Here is a 27,671-nt window from a genome sequence, read left to right as displayed (position 1 = left end):
CTGGGGAAGCTCCCAGAGTGTCGCAGAGGGTGGCCAAGCTGGAGGGAGAGCACGGCCTGCCCTGCTCAGACACCTTCCCACAGCTGTGTCCTCCTTGGGCACAGAGCTCCAGCTGCCTCTGGGGTTCCCTAAAGGCTCTGAGTTCCATCCTGACTGGAATCCTACTGGTGTGAGGGTGGGCAGGCCCAGCTGTGGCTACCCCTGGACCCCTGGCAGTGCCCAAGGCCAGGCTGGACAGAGCTTGGAGCCACCTGGGGCAGTGGAAGGTGTCCCTGCCATGGCAGGGGTGGCACTGGATGACCCTTAAGCTCTCTTCCAACCCAAACCATTCCTTGGGCTGCAGGAGGCTTTTCCCACACCTCAGAGCACCTGAAGGCCCTGCTGTGGGGACGAGGGACTCAGGGTTGGGTGCTGCAGAGTAAAATTGCCACGGCAGCAGAGCCCTGGGGCTGCAGAGGGCAGAGCTCACCTGTGCTGCCCATGGATGTCCTGCTCCTGGAGAGCTCTGCTGGATTTGGGGCAGGGTTGGAGGCCAAAAACTGGCAGAGGCTGAAGCCCCAAGTAGCAGCAAAATGAGGTTGGTGTGTTTTCCCTCACAGCCCTGCTGATGGGTAATTGGACTGAGAGCAGCCAGCAACGGCTCAGGGTTATTTATTGCCTTTAGGAGGCGAGCTTTATTGGGAATTATTTTTTGTTTTATCTTATTTTTGGTGCCTGCGTTGGGTCTGAGCTGTGGAAATATCTGGATGCACCAGCATCCCCTCTGTGAGGCATCAGATGTTGGCCAGGCAAAGGCAGCCCTGGGCTGGGCTCTGCCAGGAGAGCATCCTGCACTTCCCAGGCTCCACCTGGAGCTCTTTGCCAGTTTGACAAGGGCTTGGAGGACACAGGGAATGGCTTCCCACTGCCACAGGGCAGGGTTGGATGGGATACTGGCAAGGAATTCCTGGCTGGGAGGGTGGTGAGGCCCTGGCACAGGGTGCCCAGATTGCCCCTGGATCCCTGGCAGTGCCTGGGACAGTGGAAAGTGTCAGTGACACATCCAGGTCAAATCCCAGTGCACATCCTCCTCTCTGGGCGGTTTTTTACCTGACTTCATCAATCAAACTTCATCAAATTGAGGATTTTTTCCCCTTCAGTCCAGCCATGAGCCCTTTTCCACAGAGCTGCTGCAGCAGGGCTGGGAATGAACCGGGCCAGGAGCTCCCCCTTTCCCTGGAGATCAGGCCAATTTTTTTTTTTTTTTTTTTTTTACTCACTCTTATTTACTGCAGCTCTGCCAAGAAGGTGCTCAGTGTTTTACAAACCCCACCAGAGTCCGTCTGCCTGGGGATTTGATTCAGGGCAGCTCCTTGCACGGGCTGGCACAACCCCAAACTCCTGCTCTCAGCCTGTCTGTTTGGAAAGGGACTCAGCAGAAATGAGAGCAGCAACCAGAGCCTGGGCTGGTGAAAGATGTCCCTGCCCATGCCATGGGGTAGGACTGGATTGTCGGAGTCCACGACATCCCTCTGGCTGCCCTGGCTGGCTCCAGACCCTGGCAGGGATCTCGGAGACCTTGGCACCAAGTCAAAAACACCTGTGGCTTCCATTTTAGCCCGTGGGAAAAGCTGCCAACTCTGTGTGAGGAATAACAAGCCACAAGGGTTTGAGTGGTGTGATATTTGAGTTAACACAGGATGGAAAAGTATAATTTTGGGGATTTTTAGAATGGGGTTCGGGGGACAAGATGGAGGGGTTTGGGCGTGTCCTGACCTCCTCCTCCTTCTCCTTGCCCTCCATGTGTTGCTGTGATGGTGACACTTTTCTGTTGGTTTAAGGTACAGACACACTGTCCAACAGAAATGACAGACATTGGCACGTTATTGTAAACGTGGCACACGGAGTTTTGGTATAAAATGTGAACACCGCCCTGAGGGCAGACAGAATGCCATGGCCGACCTGCTGGACAGAGCTCAGCAGGGCAGAGAGAGAATGTTCTGGATTAAGGGAAATAAACAACCTTGAGAAGCCGACCCTGCGCATCCAGACTCCTCCTTTGGGTACTTGGGCTGGGAAACGAGGACTTTTACACTCTCGGGGTCATCCCAACACCCAGACCCTGAGACTGGATGAGCTTTAAGATCCTTTGATCTTCAAGGATCCTTTAAGATCCTTAACCCAAACCATGATTTTATGGTTCTGGCTCTGCCAATCCCTTGCTGTAGCTGCTGGAGGCTCATCCTGCTCTGCACCATTCTGGGAGAAGCTTCCAACCCCAGACCCTCTCCAGCACATCCATCCCTAGGGTTTGAGGGCTGCAGTGAGGCAGAGCTGAGAGAACAAAAACTCCTCGGTGTGTGTGGAAACCCAGGGCAAGGGGAATATTTCTCTGTCTGCCCTGAGGAGTTCTGACTCCCAGGGGAAGCACTGACTTTGACCCTCATTTGTGGAGAAGGCCTCCAAAGCCTCAAAATAAACTAGAGACCACAAAAGTGTGAAATAGATTATAGAGAGTAGCATAGTATGTCACTTAGGTGAGAAATTTAAGTTTTAAGATTTTTAGTATGTTGTAGATAAAAAGATGAAAGGTATAGAGTGTTGTCTCCTGCTCCTTTTTCTTCCTTCTTCTTAATAAGTTTAAGTAGTATCTTATAATTAAGTAGAAAAATTCACATTGCAAGTCTTTAAGGGTCAGTTATTGGGTTAGAAAGGAAAATAATCTAAGTGTCACTTCTTAATTAGACAACTTAGTTTTTGATTAAGCTTAAAAGGCCTTGTAACACGAGATTGTTAGCCATTTTTGTGCTGCTTTCCCTACATACAAACTCTAGTGCAGACAACGTGCTGAAGTTTTGATAAGACAACAACAAAACAAAAAGCTAAAGACCAAAAAAGTCCTTTGCATCTCCTTTTCGTGACACAAAACGACTCCAAGAAAGTTTCCCTTATCAGGGGAGCCCCCAGGGATAAGCCCAACACGGGGCCAACAAAGCTGGATTTGTCAGGTACGCTGAAGCAGACGTGGAGGTGGAAATGCATTTTGGGCTCGTCAGCTGCGCTCGCTCAGAGGCAGCCACAACGTCCCTGCACATGTGGTGGGGGTGGTTCATAACCCCCCCTTTCCCCAGGACCCTCCTCCAGCCTCGTTCACACCAGCCAGGGGTGAATGTCTGGGGGTGTCTGCAGCTCTGCCCCCGCACAGCGAGGTCCCAGCAGCGATCCCGCTGCTCTTCACTCCCCAAATGGGGTCAAGATGCTTCCCCTGCTGCCTCCCCCCACTGCTGGGCAGGCTCAGCCTCTGGAGGGGTCAGGTTTTCCTGGTTTGTAAAGGTTTGGGGAATTCAGAGCAGAGCACAGCACATGATGTGTCTCATTTCCCGCTCTATTCCCCCCTGGAAAATGTAAAAGAAAGAGAGGTCCAAACAGCCCTGCCTTCACGCTGTGCTGCTGTTTGGGGTTTTCTCTTCCAGTCTGGGGGATGCAGCTACTCTGGAAAATGTGTCATGGGCGAGGAAGTTGTTTTAGCCCTTAAAAATACCTTAAAGGCCAAGCTGGACGGAGTCTGGAGCAACCTGGGATAGTGGAAGGTGTCCCTGTCCATGGGGTGGAATGAGATGAAATTTAAGATCCCTCCCAAGCCATTCTGGGTTTCTGTGGTTCAACAGCCACGTCTACAGCGAGAATGAAACAACATCCTGAGCTCTGCAGGCTCCATGAGTCACCTCAGCACGGAATTCCTCCCCCAAAAACCAAAGGACCCTCAGCCATATCCCTCTCCCCCTGAATCCATCAGCTGGCTTCTCCGGTATCACTCTCCCTCCTCCATGTCATCAGGAAGGAATTTGGGCTCTGTTTGAGAATCAGAGAGGGATCAGAGCAGCAGTGGAACCCTCTGACCACAAAGATTTCGGCAGGGCTTTCAAGCCTGCCTCGCTCGTGTGGCCACTGGCCAAGGACCTGCTCCTGCCCTGGCATCCCCAGCCCCACTCATAAATCAAAGCATTCCAGCCCCTGCCTCCTCTCTGCGTCCATGAACGTTCACAGAGGGTTCTTCTTGAAAAAAATTTAATCTGGGCAATTGTTCAAAAATGTTAAAATTACCTGCTCCTTTTATTCTCTAATGACAGCCTGTGGAGGAGTAATTTAAGCCAGACATGAAAATGTCTGGTTTAAGGTTAAAAAGTCCCCACAGCTGAACTTTATCCAGCAGCAGCCATGAGAAATCAACTTGCCCAGTGTTAATTTTTGGTTCCTCTCATTAAGGAAGCCATGGAGGATCCCAGCCTGGGGGGGTCCAGCTCTGTGTTATCCCAGCTTCACATCTTCAGTGCAAGGTTTAATCTGGTTTCGTGTTTAATGTGGTTTCATGTTTAATTTGTTTCCATGTTTAATCTGGTTTCTTGTTTAATCTGGTTTCATGTTTAATCTGTTTCCTGGAACCAGAGCCTGGTGAGGATTGAAAATCACAGAATCATGGGATCATTAGTGTTGGAAAAGAGCTGCAAGATCAAACCCAGCCCGTGACTGAGTGTCCCCACTCGCACTAAACATGAAGTGCCACGTGGATCCCTCTGGATCCCTTCCAGCTCAGGAGATTCCATGATGATGATGAGGATGATGATGGTGATGCTCTTGTCCTTGTCTCCTGCAGTGATATTTCTGGGAATCCTCCAGCCCTTGAGGAAAAATCGCCACCTTAGGTGCCGAATTCGTAACGTGAAAATTTCAAAGCAAGGAGACAAACGTGCCTCCACCCCCAGCTGGTTTATTCCAGCGTTTTTCTGGGAATTCCCATAGTTTCTCCTCAGCCATTACTCACTCCCTGCCTGTGACACCTCAATGGGCAATGGGGCAACATCCCCAGCAGCTGTGCCCAGCCCCGAGGGAGCACATCCCGAGCTCCCTGCTCGCTCCACGTGGGTGCCATGACCCCGAGCCCTGAGTGCTTCCAGGTGGGACCATCCCGGCTGCTGCCGGGCCAGGGATGGGAGCCAGAGTCTCCCTGCGAGCAGATGTCCCAGAGGGAACGTTAGAGCCTCCAGTTCCCCCATTAAAAACATGTTGGGAGGGATTTGATGACTGGGTTTGACAGAGGGAAGAAATCCCTGCAGGTCCTGGCAGCGCTGAGGATTTACGAGCTGGGGCTTCGCTTTGGGTTGCTCTGCCTGATCCTGGTATGTAGGAAAGGAGCAAAAAAAAAAAAAACCCCAAAACAAGGAGGGATGGTGTCTGCATTCCTGCTGCCTGAATCAGAGCGCTTTCCTGGCAGATCCAGGCCCTCCCCAGCTGCAGGGACTCGGGGAAGGTGCAGCAGTGGCTGCGCTGAGTGGGTCATCCCCGCCATCCTCAGAGCCACATCCTAAACCAGCTCCACTCGCCCTCTCCTCTTCCTCAGGGCTGCAAATTCTCCCCCATCACTCATGAACAGTTTTTAGGGATGTGGTGGAAGCTTTGTCCCCGTTTGTTAAAGGGAAGAGTCTTCCCAATCCTTTTCCTTCCCAATCCTTTTCCTTCTTTCAGACGCGGGGGGAAGGGAGGTTTGGGATGAACCCAACCTACCTCAGGTACCCCTCAGGAAGCTTTTCAGGTATGGAAAAGCATCCGCTGAGGCTGGGAAAGGAGGGCAGAGGAACCTCCCAGCCCTCTGCCTTCCTGCAGGGTGTGAACAGCTCCCAGAAATGCCCCCGGTGAGGCTGGGATCCCTCACCAGCGATTTGCGATCCCCAGTATTTATTGCCCCGGCAGGGAATGGGAGCCACGTGGCCACCAAACCCTGAGGTGGGCTCTCAGGAGCCAGCCCAGGGCTGAGCATCTCCTCTGGGCCCCGGAGCTTCCTCCTGCTCTCCCTCCTCTCCCTCCTCACCTGCTCCAGCCCACGCCGCCGAATTCTCAGCACTCCCACCTGGTCCCTCACTCCATGCCTGACCATGGAGCCGTGCCTGGTGTTTCTCTTCCAGGCAATATAAAAATGAAAGGAGAAAAATTATAAGTTATTTCAAAGCTCTTCGCTTCAAAAACATCCAAACCAAATTTAGCCAGCAGAGCCATAAACATTGCTTTTATTGCACACACAAAATTACCCTCTGCAATATGATTCCTCTCAATTTATGGTTCTCCCAGAGCTATTAATTCAGCCCAGGTCTTTTCTTCTTCTTTTTTTTTTTTTTAATTTTTTTTTTATTTCCCCCCTACTTTAAGTCAAATAATTCATAAATACTTCACTCTGGAGTGTGCTTTATGAGCATTATTATGATCACTTGAATGTGGAAACGCCTGTGAAGTTATTATGAGAGTTTTAATACAGCACAGACTCCCCAGAGGAGCAGAACAACTCCATCACACTCCAGAGGGAAGAGCCCTCTTGTGAGGCTCTTTATTTGCTCAGATAATCAGGATTCTGCAGCCCAGACATCCCTGAATCCAGTCAATCACAACCCTGGCCTGGGTTTTAGTTTTGCTGTCACTGGCCAGAGTGAGATGAGGGTCAGGTCTGCAAGTCCCCATGAGATCTTCAGACCTAAACACAGGGAAAAAAAAGGCTATAAAAATATTTTAAAAATAAAAAATGGTCAGGGGAGCATCAGCAGGGCCATTGGATTGTTGGATTGCGTGATCTTAGAGGTCTTTTCCAACCTGATTCTATGATAAAAGGTGCAGAAGAGCAGGTAAATTAATTTCTTGGATTTCCCAGGTATGAAGGAGGCCTGGAAAACCTGGATTGCCCTGGTCTGAAGGCAAACACAATTTTTCTGTCATCCTGGCACTCATCACACGCTGCTGAAAGCCAGAAATTCACAGGGGTGAAAGTCAGAGCTGGAAACCTCTGGAGTATTTTAGGGAAAGAGAGAACCTGAGAGCCCTCAAACCACACCGAGATGGAAAGGGGAGCTCACAGAATGAAATGGATTTTCTGGCACAGCTGAGCCTTTCCCAGGGTACCCCAAGCAAGGGGCTTTGCACATTCCCTGCATTCTGCATTTCTCCTCCTCATTCTCCCATGTAAACCCATCCCTGGGGGCAGCCAAACATCAGTGGGAGCGTGTTTGGATTCCCCAGGCGGGGCTGTGGGATGTCACCCCCCAAAACCCCGGGATCTTCCCCAAGACCACCCAGGCAGGGCTGCACGAGGAGCCAAGGAGCTGCTGCTGGAGCACCACTGCTCCCCAGGAAATCCATCTTTTCCCTTGGAAAGGACTCCCCCAGTAATCGCCTTCATATCTCCAAGGTGTCTCCCGGGCACAGAGGTGCAAATATTTATCCATACTTGGAATTGCAGCGTGAGGCCTGGCTAAGTGTTCCCAGACTCTTGAGCAGTTGTTGTTTTAAGACCTGAACCGTGGACACCTGGCTGGAATTAATCAGGGAGCAGGGAGAGAGCCCTAATTAACCCTTCCCACATCAATGCCATGGGGCAGCCTGTGTCACCTGTCAGCAGCCTGGGAATCCCAAAGCCAGGAATGTCCTTCCCTGCTCGGGGCAGGATTTATCACCACGAGAAGCAGGAATAAATGTTTATGAGCAGAGAATAAAACACAAGAGCAGCTCCTGTCAGCATCCAGGAGGAGCTGGAGCATCTCCTCAAGGGACAGGATCCACTTTGCACCGCGTGGTTTTGAGTGGGAAGATTGGATAATTCAAGGAGATGGGGTATGAGGAAAAAAATTCCTTAATTAGATTGGATGTTGGGAAAAAGGCCTTCACCAAAAGGGTGGTGGTGGAGTGCCCATCCCTGGAAGCGTTCAAAAAACGTGGATGTGGCACTTGGGGACATGGTTTAGTGGTGGCCTTGGGTTGATGGTTGGGCTCCATGATCTCAGAGGGCTTTTCCAACCTTAACAATGCCATGATTTCATGGCTCTGAGGATTTCACATCACCCACAGCTCCCCACGAAGATCAAAAACCCCAGTAAACCCTTGCAAAGGCATCAAGCCCACAGCCTCTCCCATTCCAGCTCCTCCCCAGCCCTGCTGGCTGACCCCAGGAGGGGACAAAAATCAGGGAACGGGGACAAACACCGGCACAAGGTTCCTTTCCCCCTCCACCGGGGAAGGAATTGACCCAAAAATTGGTTCTGTGCAGGGCCAGGAGTTGGAGATGCTGATCTTTGTGGAGATGCTGATCTTTGTGATCCAGCTCAGCCCATCCCATGGATAAAACACAGCCTGGAGCTGGCTCTCCTTAATGGGACCAGGACGAGCCCAGCTAAACCTGGCTTAAAACAGAGCCAGGACAGAGTGGGGACCCCAAAACTGCAGCTGAGGAGGAGACAGCTCCTCCACGAGGCAGCAGCAATCCCAGCAGGCTGGGAATTCATGTGAATCCTCCCCAAATCCATGAGGGAAGCTTTGTTTTCTCTGCCACTCACCCATCACATCCCCGTGCTGCAGAGCAATCCCGGCTGTCAAACTTAATGCAGCACAAAAAAAACCCAACTTTATAAAAAAAACCCAACTTTATACATCCTAAAGCAGAAGGGGAAACCTTTCCTGGCTCTGTTCCTGCAGGAATTAGCCCCTTCCAACCTGGGAAAGCTGCATTCCTGCCTGATGTCGGTTTTCACGGCCCATTTGCTCGTTTGCTTCAATTTCCCTCCTCCCTCCACAACTCCAGGAACTGGAAAAATGTGGGGACAGAGTGGATTTGGAAGGAGCTGGGAGCTGCTTGGAGCTGGGAGAGGATGAGGAGGAGGATGCACAGAGCAGAGGAAGGGGAGAAGCAGAAGAGCAGGGACACTGCAGGGAGAGAAAAGCTCCGAGGGAATATTTGGAGAGGAATTAACGAGAAGACGGCGTTGGGCTGGGGAGAGGACGTGGGTGGGGTGGAAGAAGGGTCAGTCCCGGCCATCCATCCATCCCCACCTGCACCTGAGCAGGATCAGGCTCCTCTCCTCTCCTGAGATGGAGCAGTTTGGGCTTCCAGATCATCCACAAAGCTGAACTGGCTGCCTCAGAGTCAGGAGCAGCTCCCTGGAGAGGAAACCGGTGCCAAAGCAGCAGGAAATGACCCCAAAAATGAGCCAAGGGACGTGGTCCTCACGCAGAGTCCCTGATTGCTTCTCTTTAGCAGTGACCAGGACAAGGCCCAGAGACCCCCAAGGGCAGGACAAAGGGATTTGATCTCCTGATATCCTGGATCCTCTCCCTGTCTCCTGCTCAGAGGAATTCCTGAGCCAAGCGCCCTTGGTAACCCCAAGCAATTTCCCCCCTCCGTGCCCTTGCCTGGTCTCCTCTGAACCCAAAGCAGCTCTAACACCCACAGGCTCCTCTAAGAGATGCCAGAACAAGATCCAGCTGTGCCCTCAGGCCTGGAGAATTCCCTGTGGGCCCAGGTGGGATCTCATCCACCATCACCCCCTGGACACCTGCCCGGTCCCCCGGCCACCGCCTCCCGCTGCAGCCAGGAGCTGGGAACAGAACAAAGCCCACAGGAGCTGGACACCTCCTAGGGAAACTGAAAACACCAGGAACTTGCAAAAATCTGCATCCTACACAGACAGCCCCACCCGAGCAGGTGTGGCAGCAGCCAAGGACCGGGATCCTCCTCACCACGGAGACCTCGACACCAAACCATCCCCACCCCGAGGCAGGGTCAGCCAAAACGCCCCTGGACAGCTCTGCGTCTGCCTTTCCGAGTGTTCCCCTGCCCAGCGAAGTCCAAGAGGCCAGGGGAGGGAGGATTTGCTGCTGATCACCGGGGTGGGGGTGAAGTTTGGCTCCCGGTGAGATGTAAACAAGCCCCGGCGCGGGTCAGGCCCTGGTGCCCCCTGAGCACGAGTGCTTTCACTTGGAATAAACACCAGCCCCGGGTCAGGGCCAGAATCTCTCCCAGATGCTTTTTAGGGCCTGATTTGAGACTTCAAACCTAAAGTTGGGTGGGGGTTACTTAACCCCCACCCACTGCTTTGTCTCTCCAGAGTCAATTTTCACCCCCAAAACATCATCCAAGGATGCTTCCTCTAGTGGCCATGCCTCTCCTCCTCCGCAGTCCCAGCTTGGTCCAAAGCCCATCCAGCCTGGCCCTGGACACTGCCAGGGATTTCTCAAAGCCTGGACTGTGCAAACAGCTGCTCTGGCCTTTAGAGATTAAATTAAAAAATTAGGAAATGCAAGATTTTTCCTCTTTAGGCCAACCCAGAATGAAACCTTCCCATTTGTCCCAGCAAAACAGGGTTTGCTTTTTTTTTTTCATTGTGTCAATGAAAACATCTTGTTCTCCCCAAAATAAAACATTTCTGGGTTTGCAAATGCATCTTTGAAGGCTCTTGTGGTCCCCTGCTTTTTTTAATTAAAGGCAGGCAGATTTCAACTGGGAAATGCCACAGCTCAATAAAAGGCAAAGCGTTTAATTTCAAGCATATCTCAAACAAAGCTGCAGCTTTTCATCCCCAGAATACTCCTTTTGGTTTTGCTTCAAGTTGTAAATAATTTCAAAGGACCCAAAATAGCATTTATTTTCCCTACAACAAATGTTTCATCTTAATTTCAGCGTGCCAAGCTTCCAGTGGTTGGAGCCAGACTCTTCCCAGAGGTGCCCAGTGAGTGGACAAGAGGCCAGGGCATGAGTGGAGACACAGAAATTCCCTTTAAACAGTGAAATTTTATATTTTAGGTATTTTTTTTAAACTTAATTGTGGCCAAATGCTGGAGCAGATTGGGCAGGGCAGTTGTGGAGTCTCCATCCTTGGAGAGAATCGACTCCTGACCTGAAGAACCGGGAGGAGGGAGCCCATGGGAAAGTCATGAGGGTCAACAAGAACCTTCCAGAACCTAAAGGGGCTCCAGGAGAGCTGGAGAGGGATTTGGGATGAGGGATGGAGGGACAGCACACAGGGAATGGCAGAGGGCAGGGATGGGTGGGATGTTGGGAAGGAATTCCTGCCTGGGAGGGTGGGAAGGGGCTGGGATGGAATTCCCAGGCAGCTGTGGCTGTCCCTGGATCCCTGGCAGTGCCCAAGGCCAGGTTGGAGCAGCCTGGGACGGTGGGAGGTGTCTCTGCCGTGGATGGGCTCTTAAGATCCCTTTCCACCCAAACCAGCCTGGAATTCGGCTGTTGGAAAAACCACCAGAGCCTGTCTTTAAGGAGCAGCAGACTTCGGTTTTGGGTAAATTCACAATTCCTGCTTTTCCCTTGGAGAAATCCTGCGGGAATTTTTTTTCCCCCTGCATCCATCTCCTGGTGCGCGGGGACCTCTGCAGCCCGAGCCGCGCATCGCCCGCGGCCCGGAGGGATCCGCGGCGAGGAGGGATCCACAGCCGGGATGGATCCACAGCTGGGAGGGATCCACAGCCGGGATGGATCCACAGCCGGGAGGGATCCACAGCCGGGATGGATCCACGGCAGGGAGGGATCCACAGCCGGGAGGGATCCACAGCCGGGATGGATCCACAGCCGGGAGGGATCCACAGCCGGGATGGATCCACGGCAGGGAGGGATCCACAGCCGGGAGGGATCCACAGCCGGGATGGATCCACAGCCGGGAGGGATCCACAGCCGGGATGGATCCACGGCAGGGAGGGATCCACAGCCGGGAGGGATCCACAGCCGGGAGGGATCCACAGCCGGGAGGAATCCACAGCAGGGAGGGATCCACAGCCGGGAGGGATCCACAGCCGGGAGGGATCCACAGCCAGGATGGATCCACAGCCGGGAGGGATCCACAGCCGGGAGGGATCCACAGCCGGGAGGGATCCACAGCCAGGATGGATCCACAGCCGGGAGGGATCCACAGCCGGGAGGAATCCACGGCAGGGAGGGATCCACAGCCGGGATGGATCCACAGCTGGGATGGATCCACAGCCAGGATGGATCCACAGCCGGGATGGATCCACAGCCGGGATGGATCCACGGCAGGGAGGGATCCACAGCCGGGAGGGATCCACGGCAGGGAGGGATCTACGGCAGGGATGGATCCACGGCCGGGAGGGATCCACGGCCGGGAGGGATCCACAGCCGGGATGAATCCACAGCCGGGAGGGATCCACAGCCGGGATGGATCCACAGCCGGGATGGATCCACAGCCGTGATGAATCCACAGCTGGGAGGGATCCACAGCCGGGATGGATCCACAGCCGGGATGGATCCACAGCCGGGATGGATCCACAGCCGGGAGGGATCCATGGCTGGGATGGATCCATGGCGAGGAGGGATCCACAGCCAGGAGGGATCTGCAGCAAGGAGGGATCTGCTGGGATGGATCCGTTGGAATGGATCCAGGGCCAGGATGGATTCACAGTTGGGATGGATCTGCTGGGAGGGATCCACAGCCAGGATAGATCCACGGCAGGGAGGGATCCACGGCCGGGATGGATCTGCTGGGATGGATCCCCCGGCCTCCAACTGCTCCGGAGCCGCTCCAAGAGCCGCTGACATCCCAGGTTTCTGCAGGCAGAAAAGGAATTCAGGGGCTCTGGGTCGCTGCAGAGTGTCCCGATCAGCAGTGCCTGAAAATGAGCAGCAAATCCAGGGAAATAAAAGGAGGATGCTGCCATGGAGCAGCGTCTCTCCAAAGTGTCACCCTGTCCTTTCCTCCCCTTCAGTTTGGGAAAAACACGCTGTCAGGTAACACAAAAACGATTTATTCCAAGGGAAAGTGCGTGTGGAGGAGGGAGAGACTGGGAAAAGGTTAAAAAAAACTGCTTGGGAAAACAGCCGGCACCAGGAGGGCTCCGCTCCTGCCCCAGCCATTCCCTCCAGATCGGCAGGAGCTGGGCTCAGCACAGAATTCCCGGAAGGGCAGCGCTGGGAAAGCTCCTCAGTGCAGCTGGGCACACCTCGGCATCCCTGAGGAAAATGGAGCCCCAAAAAGAACATTTTCCCCGGCAAAAGGAGCGGCGCTAACGCCGAGCGTGCTCCGTGAATTCCTCCGGGGTCAGAGGGAGGTGGGACACGGAGCGCCTGCTCCAGGCGCGGCCAGCGGCCGGCAGATGGCATTCACAGCCTGGCACATCCAGACGGGTGCTGCCCGGCTCGGATTGCCCCGGAAAGGAACATTTTTCATTGGGAAAATGAAGGGAAAAAGGGAAACATTCACTAGAGGCAGAGATGATGCTACGGACTTGGACAATTCGCCTTGGAGCCATCAAGTGTTGCAGAATTGCTGGTGTCTCCTGTCCCCGGGATCTTCTGCCAGCTTCCAAGAGAGAATCCCAGACTGGATTGGGTTTAAATCCCACCCAGTGCCAGGGACACCTCCCACTGTCCCAGGCTGCTCCAACCTGGCTTTGGGCAGTGCCAGGGATCCAGGGGCAGCCACAGCTCCTGTATTCCTGCCCAAAATCCCACCCAGCCCTGTCCCCTGGCAGTGGAAGCCATTCCCTGTGTCCTGTCCCTCCATCCCTTGTCCCCAGTCCCTCTCCAGCTCTCCTGGAGCCCCTGTGGGCCCTGGAAGCTCTCCCTGGAGCCTTCTCCTCTCCGGTGAACCCCCCCAGCTCTCCCAGCCTGGCTCCATGGGATGCTCTCTTCGGGAGAATTTTTGAACACAACCTTTTGGCAAAGAATTTTTTTCCCCAAACCCAAACCCGACCGTCCCCTGGCACAGCTCAGAGCTGTTCCCTCTTGTTCTGTGGTTCCCTGGGAGCAGATCCCGACCCTGCCCAGCTTCCCCCAGCTCTGAGTGAAAACCTCAGCCCCTTCCTTCACCTTTAGATTTGCAGAGGGACCACGGTGGGGCTCAGCTTGTGGGTGCGGTTTTGGACATCCTGGGAGCAGGAATTCACTCCCCGAGCAGGAGCAGCTGCCAGGTCTGTCTGTCCAGAACCCACCCAGCACCCCAAACCAGCCCTGCAAGCTCGACCATCGCATCCCAGGGCACCTTTCACCTTCCCAGGGAATGAGGCACCCAAATCCCAAATCCCACATCCCGGGGCACCTTTCTTAGGGAATGATGCACCCAAATCCCAAATCCCACATCCCAGGGCACCTTTCTCAGGGAATGATGCACACAAATCCCTCCCAGCCCTCCTGCAGGAGCAGCTCTGCCGCTGCCGGGCATCCCGGGGAACGCTGCGAGCAGAGGCTGTGCCCAGCCCTGGCAGCTCCATCCACCCACCCGGGCACGGATTTGGAGCCTGGCATCCAATTGGAGCGGCGCTGGCACAGGGAGGGCTCCTCTCCCTTCCCTTCCCCTCCCCTCCCCTCCTCCCCTCCCCTCCTCCAGACCCTCCTCGCCGCCCTCTCACACAAAAGCAGGGAATTATCTGACTTAGGGGAAAACCATCACAAAATACCTCGGAGGGGAGGGAAGGAGGCGGCCGAGGGAGCAGCAGCAGCCATGGGAGAGCACAAATAACGCCCTCCATCCATCCCTGTCGCCGAGCAAACCGCAGAGCAGCGGCTGCTGCGGGGAAAGCCGACCTAGATGCATCCCCACGCTCCTCCATGCGCATCCCCATGCAGGGGCTGCACCTGCTGAGCTGCATCCATCGGGAGGAGGAATGCGGGGCCGGCAGAGAGGCAGGATCGCCTTTGTTCCCCACTGAGCACCAGCAGCGGTGAGTCGGGCTCTGGATGCCGGCAGCAGCAGCCTCCAGCTGCGATTTCTCGGCTGTCTTCTCCTTTTCTTCTCCCTCCATGATGCCTGCGGGGCTGGCAGGGAGCAGCTGCCGGCGGAGGGGAGGGGGGGGAAGGTGGGATTTTCCAGAGCCTTGAGGTGTCTGGTGTAGGGAAGGCAGGAATGGAGCCAGACGGGTTCGCTGGGACCACCCGGGAATGCCAATCCCGGGAATGCCAATCCCGGGAATGCCAGCAGGGAGGGAGCCCTGCAGTGCTGGCAGCCAGCTCTGCTGATCCCAGCGCCTGGGATACAGAGGGATGCTGGATTCACTCGGGCCTCAGGTTCATCCTGAGCACAGGTTCATCCCTTTAAGGCCAATACACCCGGATTTATCCCCTCCAGGTCACGCCCAGCCTCCAAAGGCAGCAGGAAAATCCCTGGGAAGAGCTGCACAGCCATGGGCAGACTCTGCTCATGGGGATGGACAGAGCAGCCCCAGGAACCACCCCAGACCCCTCATCCTTAAAAAAAAAAAAAAAAAAAATGTTCCTAAATATTTCCACCCAGCCAGTGCCTGGAATAATCCCGGTGTGAAGGCTGAGCTCAGGGGGGACATCCCTGCAGTGCTTGGGTTGATGCTGAATCCTCTTGAGGATGTTCCAGAGCAGATCGGGCCTGGCCTCATTCCCTCAGGGCAGGATCCAGCTGGGAATGCGGTGTCTGCCCTCCCTGACCAGCCTGGACTGGTCCTAAATCCTGAGCTGGGCTTTGCTGGGAGCTGCAGGCCCAAGGAATTGGGTACAAAGGTTTGAATTTCTCTGTCTGGCAGTAGGAACCTTTCAGTGAAGCAAAAATAAATATTTATATATATATATATATATATATATGGTTCTAAGGGCCCCTGGGGTTCAGTGTGGGTGAAGTGCAGGATTCCTGGATCTGAACTTGTTCCCAAAGTGCAGGAGAAAGGCCAGACTGGAACACAGCCCCAGCCTGCCTTCAGCTGAGCTGCTCCAGGGTTTTGGAGTCTGCTTTGGATCACCTGGAGCAAGGCAGGACTGGGATTCCCCAGGGGTGTGGAAGGACATCCCTGCGAGCCCTCCTCACCCCCTCCACGTGCCCGTGGGAGCAGCAGGGGCAGGAATCTCTGTGCAGAACCAGGGCTGGCACCTTCCATCCCACCCAGGAATGTGGGAACTGGGAATGTGCCAGGGCAGCCCGGGAGGAGCTCGCCCTGCCCTCCCCTCTCAGCCACATCTCCTTTTCCTCAGCAGAGAGGGGTTGATGAGGAGATTGGCGTTGCAGGAGAACCCAGAGGGGGAAAACGTGTGGGATGTCAGTGCTGCTCCCCAGGGAGAGGAGCTTGGGTCCAAACAGATCCACAGCTCTGCCCCAGGGCCAACCTCACCTCCTCCTTCTGGCCCAAATGTGTCAAGAATCCAGAATTTCACTGCTTTTTCCAAACAAGCCCGCTCTCACACTGCTTTTCCAAGGAGTGTGGCTGCTCCCAGCTCGGGATGCTCCATGCCAACCTCTCTGCCCTCCCCTTTCCAGCCTGAGCCCTTCCTGGAGGGATCTGCTGGCTCCAGCCCCTCCGTGAGAGCCATGGGGACCACGGAGGCCACGCTGCGGATGGAGAATGTGGATGTGAAGGAAGAATGGCAAGACGAGGACTTCCCCAGGTGTGTTCCCTGAAAAAAAAAAAAAAAAAAAAAAAAAAAAAAAAAAAAAACCAGGATAATTTAAATTTAATTTTAATATTTTTTTCCTGTGATAAACCATCAGAGTGGGAGGGTGCATCCCAAGGCATCAGAGGCAACAGGAGCCTGAATTCCCACAGGGGTTCAGAATTTTTGGAGCTGCTCCGAGTGCATCAAAAATTTTGGGATGTTTTTGGCAGCCCTGTGTGGGCACAGAAGGAGAGAAAGGAGCTGGGTGTGGAGCACAGGGAGATTAGGATGGATAGAGGGATCCACAAAGGGATGGAGGGTGGATGGATGCATGTTGGAGTGGGTTTATGGATTTGTGGACTCCTTCCCAGGCTCTGAATCGAGCAGAATCCCAAACAGAGCAGAGCTGCTGTGCCAGGAATTTCCCACTGGGATGCAACGAATCCCAGTGGGTGCCAGCCCTGTGGGAAAGGAGGTGTGGGGGTGACAGGAGGTGCCAAAGTGGCACCTTCCACCTTCAGATCCACTTCAGCAGCTGCTCAGAGGTGCCAAAACCCATCCCCACCCCCAATCCCAGCTCGTTCCCACTTCCAGGCTGAATCCCCAGCACCCACCCCCATTCCCTGCTCGTTGCAACTTCCAGGCTGCCCAGGCCAGGGGTGGATTCTCCCTCTGCGGAGACATTCCAAACCCACCTGGACTCATCCCTGCTCCAGGTGACCCTGCCTGGGCAGCGGGGTGGCACTGGGGGGTCTCTTCCAACGCTGGCATCTGGCTCTGAATCCTGCTGTGCACCCGGAGCCCCTGGTGCAGCTGCAGGTGCCCGGGGGCTCTCAGGGCTGGCCCAGCCCCCTGCAGCTGCAGCCACAGAGCCCCAGAATTCCCAGGCACAGAGAAAGGGGCTCCTGTTCCCTCGGGATGAGCCTGCCTCTGTTCATGCCAGCTCCAGCTGCATCCCCGTGTGAGCCCCTCTGTGCTGCAGCCCACAGGACGGGGTTTGTCCTTCCGCTGCTCCCGGGGGGCTCGGCCAGCCCCGGCCTTCCCAGGGTGGATAAAATTCCCTCTGAGAGCAGAGCTGCTGGATCTCTGCCAGCCTCAGCCCCTGCCCCCTGCCCAGCTTTTAATGGAGTAAAAGGAGAGAGAAGTGTGGGAAAGAAAGGGAGGGATGGATGGATGGATGGATGGATGGATGATGGATGATGGATGGATGGATGATGGAGGGATGGATGGATGATGGATGATGGAGGGATGGATGGATGGATGGATGGATGGATGGATGGATGATGGATGGATGGATGATGGAGGGATGGATGGATGGATGGATGGATGGATGGATGGATGGATGATGGAGGGATGGATGGATTGATGATGGATGGATGGATTGATGATGATGATGGATGGATGGATGGATGATGGATGGATGGATGATGGATGATGGATGGATGGATGGATGATGGATGATGGATGGGGGATGGATGGATGATGGATGATGGAGGGATGGATGGATAGATGAATGGATAGATAGATCCATGGATGGATGGATGATGGATGGATGGATGGATGGATGGATGGATGATGGATGGATGGATGGATGATGGAGGGATGGATGGATGATGGAGGGATGGATGGATGGATGATGGATGGATGGAGGGATGGATGGATGGATAGATAGATCCATGGATGGATGGATGGATGAATGGATGGATGGATGGATGGATGGATCCATGGATGGATGATGGATGGATGCTGGATGGATGGATGGATGATGGATAGGAATCATGGCATGGTTTGGGTTGGAAGTGACCTTAAAACTCATCTCCCTTCCTAAGGTGGGGATTCCTTCCACCAGACCAGGCTGCTCAGAGAACAGAGACAGGAAATCAAGGTGTAGAAAGGAAAATATTGTCCCAGAGCTCCCCAGAAAATCTGGGATACAGCTGGTCTGACTCTGGGACACCTCAGCAGCAACCCAGGCATCACCTGGGAGCTCTGTCCCACACTGGCCATGCCAGCAGCCAACTCCATGGCCAGCTTTCTGGGGAAATTTCTCCTGGAAAGCCCCCAGCACCATCAAACCCGGGAAAATACCCTGGAAATGAAAGCCAGGAAGGGGCAGAGGGATGTGAGAGGGGCCAGGATGAGGCCGGAGCCCTCGGGAGGAGCCTCCTCCAGAGGGATTCGAGCAGGAATGATGCGAGACAGAGCCCAGACAGCCCCCAGGCAAACGAGAGAAAGCCAGCTGGGTTCTACTTGCAATAATAATAAATAAATTGTTCTTTTCCAGCCGCTTCCCCGCTGGAAGCTTTGGAATAATAGGGCAGAAGCTGCTGCATGTGGGACAGCAGCTCTCCAGCAGCTGATTTGCTGCAGAGCTATTTTTGCCTGCCTGCCATTAGCCAATCTTGCCCCGAAAAGCAGAAAGGAAAAAAAAAAAAAAAAAAAAAAAGGAAAAGCCACATCCTAGACAGAGATCTGGGCCGGGAAAACAGAACCCAGCCGCTCCTTGGGGACACGGGGCGACATTCCCAGCGTTTCCTGGGAAGCCGAACCGCGGCAGCAGCTCCTGCCCGGCCGAGGAGGAGCCGGGGGAGCGGAGCGGGCGGATCCTCGCTGCTGCCGCTGCCCGGGCTTTGATCTCGGCCCGGCTCGGCTGGCCCGGGGCGGGGATGCCGTAACCGAGGCGCAGGCGGCGCGGAGCGGGAGCATGCTCACTCCTGCATCCATCGCTGCATCCATTCCTGCATCCATTCCTGCATCCAGTGCTGCATCCATCCCTTCATCCATTCCTGCATCCCTCCTGCATCCATCGCTGCATCCAGCGCTGCATCCCTGCCTGCATCCCTGCCTGCATCCCGCCGTGCCCGCTCCATCCCTGCGAGCAGGGCCTGGCACAGGGCAGCGGGCACGGAGCAAAGCCCCGGCCCTCAGGAAAAGTGCTGCGCCGCCCGAATTTGGCATCCGGGCAGGAGGATTCCCGCGGGAGGCAGTGATTGCAGCAGCCTCGGGGAAGGTAAGCGAGGCTTTTTCTCCACCTCTGCCGGCCGGAGATGGATCCCGGCGTGAGGAGCGGCTGCGGGGCTGCCGCACGTACTCAGCGGCAGCTGCCCCCCCTCCTTTCCCCGTCTGGATGCTGTGTCACCAAATCGTGCCAGGCGCCAGCTCCCGGGATAAACAACCCCCAGGCCTCGGTGGGCACAGCGCAGGGGGAGCTGGAGGGGGCAGAGGGATTTTTTATTCTGTGATTCTGTGATTTTTCCCACTGCTCCGGAGTGTCCGGGTACCCCCCGGGGTCCTGCACGTGCCTTTGATGGGGTGCTCATCAATATGCAGTGACCAGCAGCAGAGGATTATCCCTTCATCTACATATTTATAGGGTTTAATTTGGCTGGTGGCCCCGGTGTCATGGCAGCGGGAAGAGGAGCAGGGCAGAGCTGGGCTGGATCCTGTCCCCGCTGTCACCTCCCTGCCTGTGTCACGGGGCTATCAGGCCGCTGGACAGCGACCTCTGCACAGGCTCATCCTCATCCTCATCCTCATCCTCATCCTCATCCTCATCCTCCTCCTTCAAATTCCAGGATTTGTCCCTGTTCCACGCTGCCGGGGCTGTCCCAGCAGCAGGATTTTACAGCTCCTGCCTGGGCAGGGGGAGCTGCCAGGAGGGAGGTGTCTTAAACAGAGATTTGACAACGTGGAACTGGTAGAGTTGGTGGGGTTTGGTCAAGAAATGTCAAACATAGGTAATTCCAGGGGACAGAACGAGTGCCAGCTCCAGTTAAGGGAAAAAACATCCGGGAGTGCCCAGGGTGAGGCTCAGCCACAGTGAAGGTTCCTCGCCACAGTCCAGATCCAAATTCCCACTTCTCTGACCCCAGTGTGGGTCAGGAACAGCTCCAGCAGCTGCCAAAGGGTGCCAGCCATGCCCTGTGGGTGGATTTTAGCAAGGAAAACTTCTCAATCCATTGATGCCTCCAGCTGGAAGGGCCCTGATTTGAGCCAGGAGGGTGCAGGAGCACGAGAGGCTGCAAATCCCAGGAAAGGAGTGGTGGCTCCAAAACAGGGGTTGCAGTGCTGATGCCTGGATTTTAGCATGGAATGAACCCAATTCCAAACCTCAGCAGGGGCTGAAGTGAGGATGAGGTGACAATTTGGGGTCACAGGGTCCCCAGAGCAGAGCCAGCACCAAGGAGCAGCTGCTGCCTGGGGAAGGTGGTAGTGGATAAAGCTGTGATGGATTGGGATGGAATTGGGATGAAAGCATCCTTCCCTGTGGGTTGGGGCCACCCCAGAGCACTGCCAGGGAACGGGGATAAAGCCCTGAACACAGGGGGTGCCCTAAGGAGGAGCCCCAGGGCCTGGCACTGCCCCTCAGAGCTCCTACAGGGAACAAAAATGAGGATAATACAGAGAAGGAGAATGTTGCCAAGGTCATCTGGGGTCAGGATATGTTCCCTGGCTGGATTTTTCATCCCTTGGGATAGTTTGGAGGTTAGTGGGGGTTGCAGAGCACGCCAGGAGGGGAGCCCAGATCCTGGGCTGCTCCTGGGCAAATCCCCTGAGGATGAGCCCAGGGTGAGAAAAGGGCAGAGCACAGGTGGGGCTGTGTTTTTTCCCTGCTGTCTCCATTCCCTCTGACTTTCCCCTCAACTTCTCCTGCTCTCTGCTGTGTTTTTGTCCCTTCTTATCCTGCAGGCCCCTCCCAGAGGAGACAGGGATGGAGTCACTGGGAAGCCCCACAGAAGATGAGACCACGTCCTGTAAGTACCAACTTCTCCAGAGCCCAGAGGAGCTGGCAGGCAGGGAGAAAACCTTGGATTCTTCACCAAAAAAAAAAAAAAAAAAATTCTCATGAGGGAGAAGAAACCAGCAGGGATTTGAAGGTGTTCTTCTTTCCTGAGAAGCTGGGGGAGGAAACTGGGATCTCAGGGGTGTGGGCACTTCCATCCCAGTGCCTCCCAGTCCTGAGCCAGCGTCCTGAGGGCTCCAGATCCATATTCCATCGTGGAATTATCCTTGAGGATGCCTTGCTCTGTGCAAGGCTCCAGGAGGGCTCCAGATCCATATTCCATCGTGGAATTAGCCTTGAGGATGCCTTGCTCTGTGCAAGGCTCCAGGAGGGCTCCAGATCCATATTCCATCGTGGAATTAGCCTTGAGGATGCCTTGCTCTGTGCAAGGCTCCAGGAGGGCTCCAGATCCATATTCCATCGTGGAATTATCCTTGAGGATGCCTTGCTCTGTGCAAGGCTCCAGGAGGGCTCCAGATCCATATTCCATCGTGGAATTATCCTTGAGGATGCCTTGCTCTGTGCAAGGCTCCAGGAGCAGCACCATCTGTTGGAATACCAGGCTGTTTCTTGTTCTAAGGTCAGGGTGAATAAAACTCAGGGGACGTTTTTGAAGTTTGCTATCTTTATTTATTACAGACTTACGAGATGTGAGCTCCCTCTAACAAGTCGAGAAAGTGAGCTAAAATGATGTTTATTCAAGGCTATTTAAGTCTTAATTACTTAATAAATAGCTGATATCTATATTATTTATGCTTCTAACCCAATTATGATTACTCAAAACCCGCAACACAAACATCTTCCACCTAATTAGGGAAAACTACTTAGATTTGTGAAGAAGGAGGAAGAAGAGGGTGTAAAAAAGACACCCACAATTTTCTACCTTGGCTTCCATATATTACTATACACTAAAATCTCAAATCTGAGGGTTTTTTTTTTACCTTGTGAGATCACACAACACTGTCCAAACTACACACACACAGTCAGTTTTATTTTCCTTTCAACTCCAGCTCCCCCCAACACTTTGAACTTTAACGGGGCCCATCGGAAGCGGAAGACACTTGTTGCACCTGAAATCAACATTTCCCTGGACCAGAGCGAGGGCTCCATCCTCTCTGACGACTTCCTGGACACACCAGATGACCTGGACATTAATGTGGATGATATTGAAACTCCTGATGAGACAGATTCCCTCGAATTCCTGGGGAATGGGAACGAACTGGAATGGGAAGGTAAAAGGCTGGTTCTGGGTGAATATTTCCAGGGGTTGGGGTGGTTTTTAGCCTCATTTTAAAGGTTTTTGATGCAATTCACCACCAGCAGCTGAGGACTGAGTAGCAGAGGGAGATTTTAAAGTTATTTTAAAGTTATTTCTATAATATTTGCAGCAATTAATTTGCAACAATTTAATCTTGCAACAGAGCAAGATTAAATCCTGTTGGATTATACTCTTTTCTGAACGGTTAAACAAATTTACATATCATTTTTCAAGGTTATTTCAACTATTTTTATGTGTTAGTAAAAGAAAATTGACGAATAAATCAGCCCAGATCGAAGCTGGAGGTGAAACACCATCAGAGCATCATCCCCGGGGTTACCAAAGCTCCTCCCAATTTCTCCTCAAGGCAGAACTCTCTGTCCCTTTCCCAGATGACACCCCCGTGGCCACGGCCAAGAACATGCCCGGGGACAGCGCAGACCTGTTTGGGGACGGGGGGACAGAGGATGGCAGTGCCACCAACGGCCGGCTCTGGAGGACCGTCATCATCGGCGAGCAGGAGCACAGGATCGACCTCCAGATGATCAAACCTTACATGAGAGTGGTGACACACGGAGGTGAGGCCACAGCCCTGGTGGCTTTGTCCCTCTGTGTCACGCTGGAGGGGACACCAGGGCTGGCTGGACCCTGTTTAGGGGGAAAATCTTTGGGTTTTTTTGGTACCTCTGCGTGGCAGAGAAGCACAAAAGTGCTCAGATGGTGCTAAAAAATATTTAGTGCTTGTGGAATTAACGTCTGGAGGGGCTGTGCCAGTCCCTGAGATGCTCCAGGGATGTCCACACATGTGCAGTCAAATCTATTTCCAAAATCCAAGCAAAGCCAAGGAACAAGCCAGCTTTAAAACCCCCAAATCCCTTCTGTGAACCCCAAACCCACATTACAACCAAAACCAGGAGGAAATCTCACAGTGAAAGATGTCTGAAGAGAAAAACACTCACCTGGAGCTGAGCAGAGACACAAAAACCACCCCAGGGCCAAATTCCAGTGCTGTTTTTCCTCTCAGCTGTCACATTTCTCCCATTTTTCCCATTTCACATTCACAGGAGTGTCACCTTTGTGGTTTTTTTGGCAGGATACTACGGAGAAGGTCTGAACGCCATCATCGTCTTTGCTGCCTGCTACCTCCCGGACAGCAACCTGGCTGATTATCACTACATCATGGAAAACCTCTTCCTGTGAGTGCCCTGGGAGGGACAGCAGGCTGAGGGCAACAACACAACAGCTTCCCTGTGCTCGTGGCATCAGGAATCTCAGCTGGGAGCAGCCAGGATGCAAGCCCAGCTCTCCCAGTGGGCAGCTGCAGGCTGGAGCGAGTGGCACTGGTGGGACGCTGGCCCCAGTTCCGAGCCCAACAAAGCCCAAGCATTCAGATATTCCAGTTCATTTTGCCTGGGATGGACTCACATCCAGGCTGGAGCATGGCTGGGACACCCCCCAGCTGGGAGCTGCTGCTGCTGGGCAGGGAATGGAGCAGGGCACAAACTGCTGATCCCTGAGGGACACCCCGGGAGACCAAACCTCTCCCCAGAGCTGCAAAGAAAGGGTCTGGAGCTGTTTCAGTCTCGGGGTCCGGGTGTCGAGGTGACCCCGAGAGTGTAAAAGTCCTCGTTTCCCAGCCCGAGCAGCCAAAGGAGGAGTCTGAATGCGCAGGGTCGGCTTCTCCAGGTTGTTTATTTTCCCTTATCCAGAACATTCTCTCTCTGCCCTGCTGAGCTCTGTCCAGCAGGTCGGCCATGGCATTCTGTCTGCCCTCAGGGCGGTGTTCACATTTTATACCAAAACTCCGTGTGCCATGGTTACAGTAACGTGCCAATGTCTGTCATTTCTGTTGGGCAGTGTGTCTGTGCCTTAAACCAACAGAAAAGTGTCACCATCACAGCAACACATGGAGGGCAAGGAGAAGGAGGAGGAGGTCAGGACACACCCAAATCCCTCCATCTTGTCCCCCGAACCCCATTCTAAAAATCCCCAAAATTCTACTTTTCCACCCTGTGTTAATTCAACTACCACACCACTCAAACCCCTGTGGCTTGTAATTCCTCACACAGAGCTGGCAGCTTTTTCCACGGGCTAAAATGGAAGCCACAGGTGTTTTTGACTTGGTGCCAAGGTCTGCGAGCCCCCTGCCAGGGTCTGGAGCCAGCCAGGGCAGCCAGGGGGATGTGCTGGGTTCCCACATTTCAGGGTGACACACAGGCACTTGAAGAAATCTAAAGGATGTTTTTGAGTCTCATTTGGGTTCCTTTTGGTCTCCCCCTGGCAGGTACGTGATCAGCAGCCTGGAGCTGCTGGTGGCCGAGGACTACATGATCGTGTACCTGAACGGGGCCACGCCCCGCAGGAGGATGCCAGGCCTGGGCTGGCTCAAGAAATGCTACCAGATGATTGACAGAAGGTGAGAATCCTGCTGGTGGGGCCTCTCCATCATTCCCAGGCCTCTTCAAAGGAAAATCAGATGCTGTTCTTCAACAGGAACGCGTCTGAGCCAGTCCTGCATTCCTTACACCGACCAGGTGATGGAATGGACCTCAAAAATCATCTCATTGCACTCCCCTGCCATGGGCAGGGCCACCTTCCACTATCCCAGGCTGCTCCAAGCCCAGTCCAGGAATATTTGGGTTTCTAATGGTATTCCCAGAGAGTTGAGCAGAGCAGTGCTCCACATCCTGCTGAGCTGGGATGAGCTCCCCAAGGGGTTTCACCTGGACACAGCCAGCTGAGGCTGGGCAGCACCTGATAGAGCCCAGCACAGCACAGGGAAGTTCAGGAAATGTCCTTGGAATGTGACACTCTGTTCCCTGACTTGTCCCCAGGCTGCGGAAGAACCTCAAGGCCCTGATCATCGTGCACCCCTCGTGGTTCATCCGGACCGTGCTGGCCATCTCCAGACCCTTCATCAGGTGAGCACAGCAGCCCCAGGCTCAGTGGGGTTTGGGGTGGAAGTTTGGAATCACAGAGTCCATGGAACATCCTCAGTTTGGAGGGATCCACAGGGATTGTCCAGCACAGCCCCTGGCCCTGAACAGGCACCCCAACAATGGCAGCCCAAGGGCCCCTGGAGCTCTGGCAGGGTTGGGAATGTGCCCATTCCCTGGGGGAATGAACCTTCTGGGGGAAAGAACCTTTCCCTGAAATCCATCCCAAATCCCAGATCCTTTCCCTGAAATCCATCCCAAATCCCAGAACCTTTCCCTGATCTCCATCCCAAATCCTAGAACCTTTCCCTGATCTCCATCCCAAATCCCAGAACCTTTCCCTGATCTCCATCCCACCCCCTGGCACAGCCCCAGCCGTTCCTTGGGGTTTAATCTCACAAATCAGATTTTAAGCTCACCCTTGGCCAAGGTGAAGCTATCACTTGTCCTACACCCCTCAGATACTTCCAGTGACACCTCCAGGGGTGTTTTTAGGATCCACTGGGGTGGCACTGCCTCTGTCTCTCTCTCTCTCTCTCTCTCTCTGCCAGTGTGAAGTTTATCAACAAGATCCAGTACGTCCACAGCCTGGAGGAACTGGAGCAACTCATCCCCATGGAGCACGTGCAGATCCCAGACTGCGTCCTCCAGTGAGTGCCAGGGGGACCCTGGGGCTCTGGGGAGAGCCAGCACAGAATCCTGCCCAGGGCTGAGTCAAAATCCATGGATTGGGAAGGCAGAGCCTGGGGCAAACCTGGTCTCAGGCAACAAAGAGCCTCAGGCTGTGGCAGCTTGGGGCTTCTGTCACCCTCAGCCGACACTGAACGGGACTAAAAGGGAGCAGCAGCACTTAAAGGACGTTTTATCTTTGTTGCAGATATGAAGAAGAAAGGATCAAGGCCAGAAAAGAAAGGTAAGATGGATTTGGGGAGGGATGGAGAGTGGCTCCTCTCCAAGGACCATCCAGAAAGGCACTGGGGTCTCCCTCCTTCCCACTGGGGGATGGATTCCCAACGGGATTTGTGTTTATAGGGCAGAGGAGAACAAAGACATGGCTGAGAGGGAAAGGTAAGGACTCTGATTTATCCATTCCTCTGATTTATCCTTCCCTTGAAGAGTTTTTGGGGATGAGAAGAACCCCAGGGCTTGGGAGCACCCCTGGAATCCACCAGGACATTCCCAGAGTGTTCAGGAGCTGATAAAGGCTGGAGCTGTAGGGAAGGGAAATTCTGGAGGGGTTTGGGAGACAAAATCCTTCACCAGCATAACGTAGCCTGCTTCTGGCCCTGATCAGAGTGACAGAGCCTCTCTTCTTATTCCAATTCCTCGGGGAGAAAAGGGGAAGATCCACTGGATGAGGCTGAAGGATTCCAAGGAACACCCAGGAGCTCAGGGCAGAGGGGGGGTTGGTTTGTGGGGGATTTATTATTTTATTATTTATTAATGCTGGGGATTTATTCTTTTATTATTCCTCTGTTTGCAGCAGGCCCGTGCCCCCAGCAGAGGATCAGGAAACCAGGTTTGAGCTCTTTGTGTGCCTGGGACACAAATCCCGTGCCATTTGTGATCCATGGCCAGGAAAGCCAAGCCTGGGTCAGGCCCAGGATGGCCCAGCCTGGTGTCACCCAAGGCATTGTCCCCTCTGCCCATGACTGGCACCATCAGTGTCCCCAATGCACTTTTGTGTGTGATTTCACCCAAATTCACTCCTTTTTTATTGATGTGGTAGCAATAATAACATTTTTCTGAACTATTTCACCCAAATCCACTCATTTTTTATTGATGTGGTGGCAATAATAACATTTTTCTGAACTATTTCACCCAAATCCACTCATTTTTTATTGATGTGGTGGCAATAATAACATTTTTTACCTCAGTTTGCTGCCTGAAAATCCCTCCTGTCTCTTTTTTTCTGCCCAGCATGTCCTGAGTGGGAGCAGCACGGAGGAACGGAGAAGGAGAAGGAGCAACCTGGCCGTCACCCACCTCAACAACCTCTGGGGACAAGACCTTGCCACCACCTTCTTCCAAGTCCTGTAAATCCTGGAGCCTGCCTCCTCTGCCTCCAAGATGCAAAGTCCTTTAACCTTTTTGGGAATCACTTTTCTTTTTTTTTTTTTTTTTTAAAAAAAAAAAAAAAAAAAAGGAGAAGAACAAAAACCAAACAAACGCCCCCCCCCAAAAAAAAAAAAAACAAAACGAAGCAAGAGCAGCGCTTTACAGGACAGGTTCTGGTGTGCTTAGGGAATGGTCTGTGGAGAGCATTGGCACGGTGCAAATACTCGCTGTGTATCCTCGGAGTAAGTCAAGAGCATCCTCCAGCCCATGAATCTCCAGCCCAGAAAGAGAATTTATTTTTGGTTTCGAAGGCAAACCCTTCCCTTCACTCGCTGCTGGCCAGCGCGGAGCCCTTCTGCTTTGAGCTGCACCCCCAGGTTCCTCCAGGACACCCCAAAAGCTGCCACCCCCGGGAACAACGACCACAGGCAATGGGAAGAGCTTTCCCCTCCTTTTTTCCAGCCAGTGTGAGTTTCCTCCTGAAGATTCCGA

At 53.8% G+C, this 27,671-nt stretch overlaps 1 protein-coding gene and 1 long non-coding RNA gene across 3 annotated transcripts in view; one reads left to right on the top strand and one right to left on the bottom strand.

The window, feature by feature from the left end:
- The window catches only part of LOC137463017 (uncharacterized), a 158,613-nt gene that overhangs the window by 80,316 nt on the left and 50,626 nt on the right, over positions 1–27,671 (bottom strand). The window lies entirely within an intron of this gene.
- On the top strand, positions 16,010–27,232 carry ATCAY (ATCAY kinesin light chain interacting caytaxin). 2 transcript variants are annotated; one of them, XM_068173838.1, is made up of 12 exons: positions 16,010–16,156; positions 20,834–20,898; positions 21,938–22,159; positions 22,578–22,763; positions 23,279–23,381; positions 24,470–24,601; positions 25,020–25,106; positions 25,673–25,771; positions 25,999–26,034; positions 26,154–26,189; positions 26,605–26,640; positions 27,042–27,232. In XM_068173838.1, exons 1-12 carry the CDS (start codon positions 16,080–16,082, stop codon positions 27,049–27,051), a joined length of 1,089 nt encoding a protein of 362 aa, XP_068029939.1. In that variant the 5' UTR covers positions 16,010–16,079; the 3' UTR covers positions 27,052–27,232. The 2 variants fall into 2 exon arrangements, 1 of the variants encoding a protein (XP_068029939.1); XR_010993809.1 differs by lacking the exon at positions 16,010–16,156 and adding an exon at positions 19,140–19,154 and having other exon boundaries at positions 25,999–26,189.

Source organism: Anomalospiza imberbis, chromosome 27 (genome assembly GCF_031753505.1).
Source record: "Anomalospiza imberbis isolate Cuckoo-Finch-1a 21T00152 chromosome 27, ASM3175350v1, whole genome shotgun sequence".
Lineage (NCBI taxonomy): Eukaryota > Metazoa > Chordata > Aves > Passeriformes > Viduidae > Anomalospiza > Anomalospiza imberbis.
This window is presented reverse-complemented; position numbering and strand designations above follow the sequence as displayed.

Coding starts and splice junctions, on each gene's coding strand:
- ATCAY (XM_068173838.1), top strand. CDS start 16,080: ATGGGGACCACGGAGGCCACGCTGCGGATGGAGAATGTGGATGTGAAG. Junction 23,382..24,469: donor ATCATGGAAAACCTCTTCCT/GTGAGTGCCCTG, acceptor TCCCCCTGGCAG/GTACGTGATCAGCAGCCTGG. Junction 25,107..25,672: donor ATCTCCAGACCCTTCATCAG/GTGAGCACAGCA, acceptor TCTCTCTGCCAG/TGTGAAGTTTATCAACAAGA.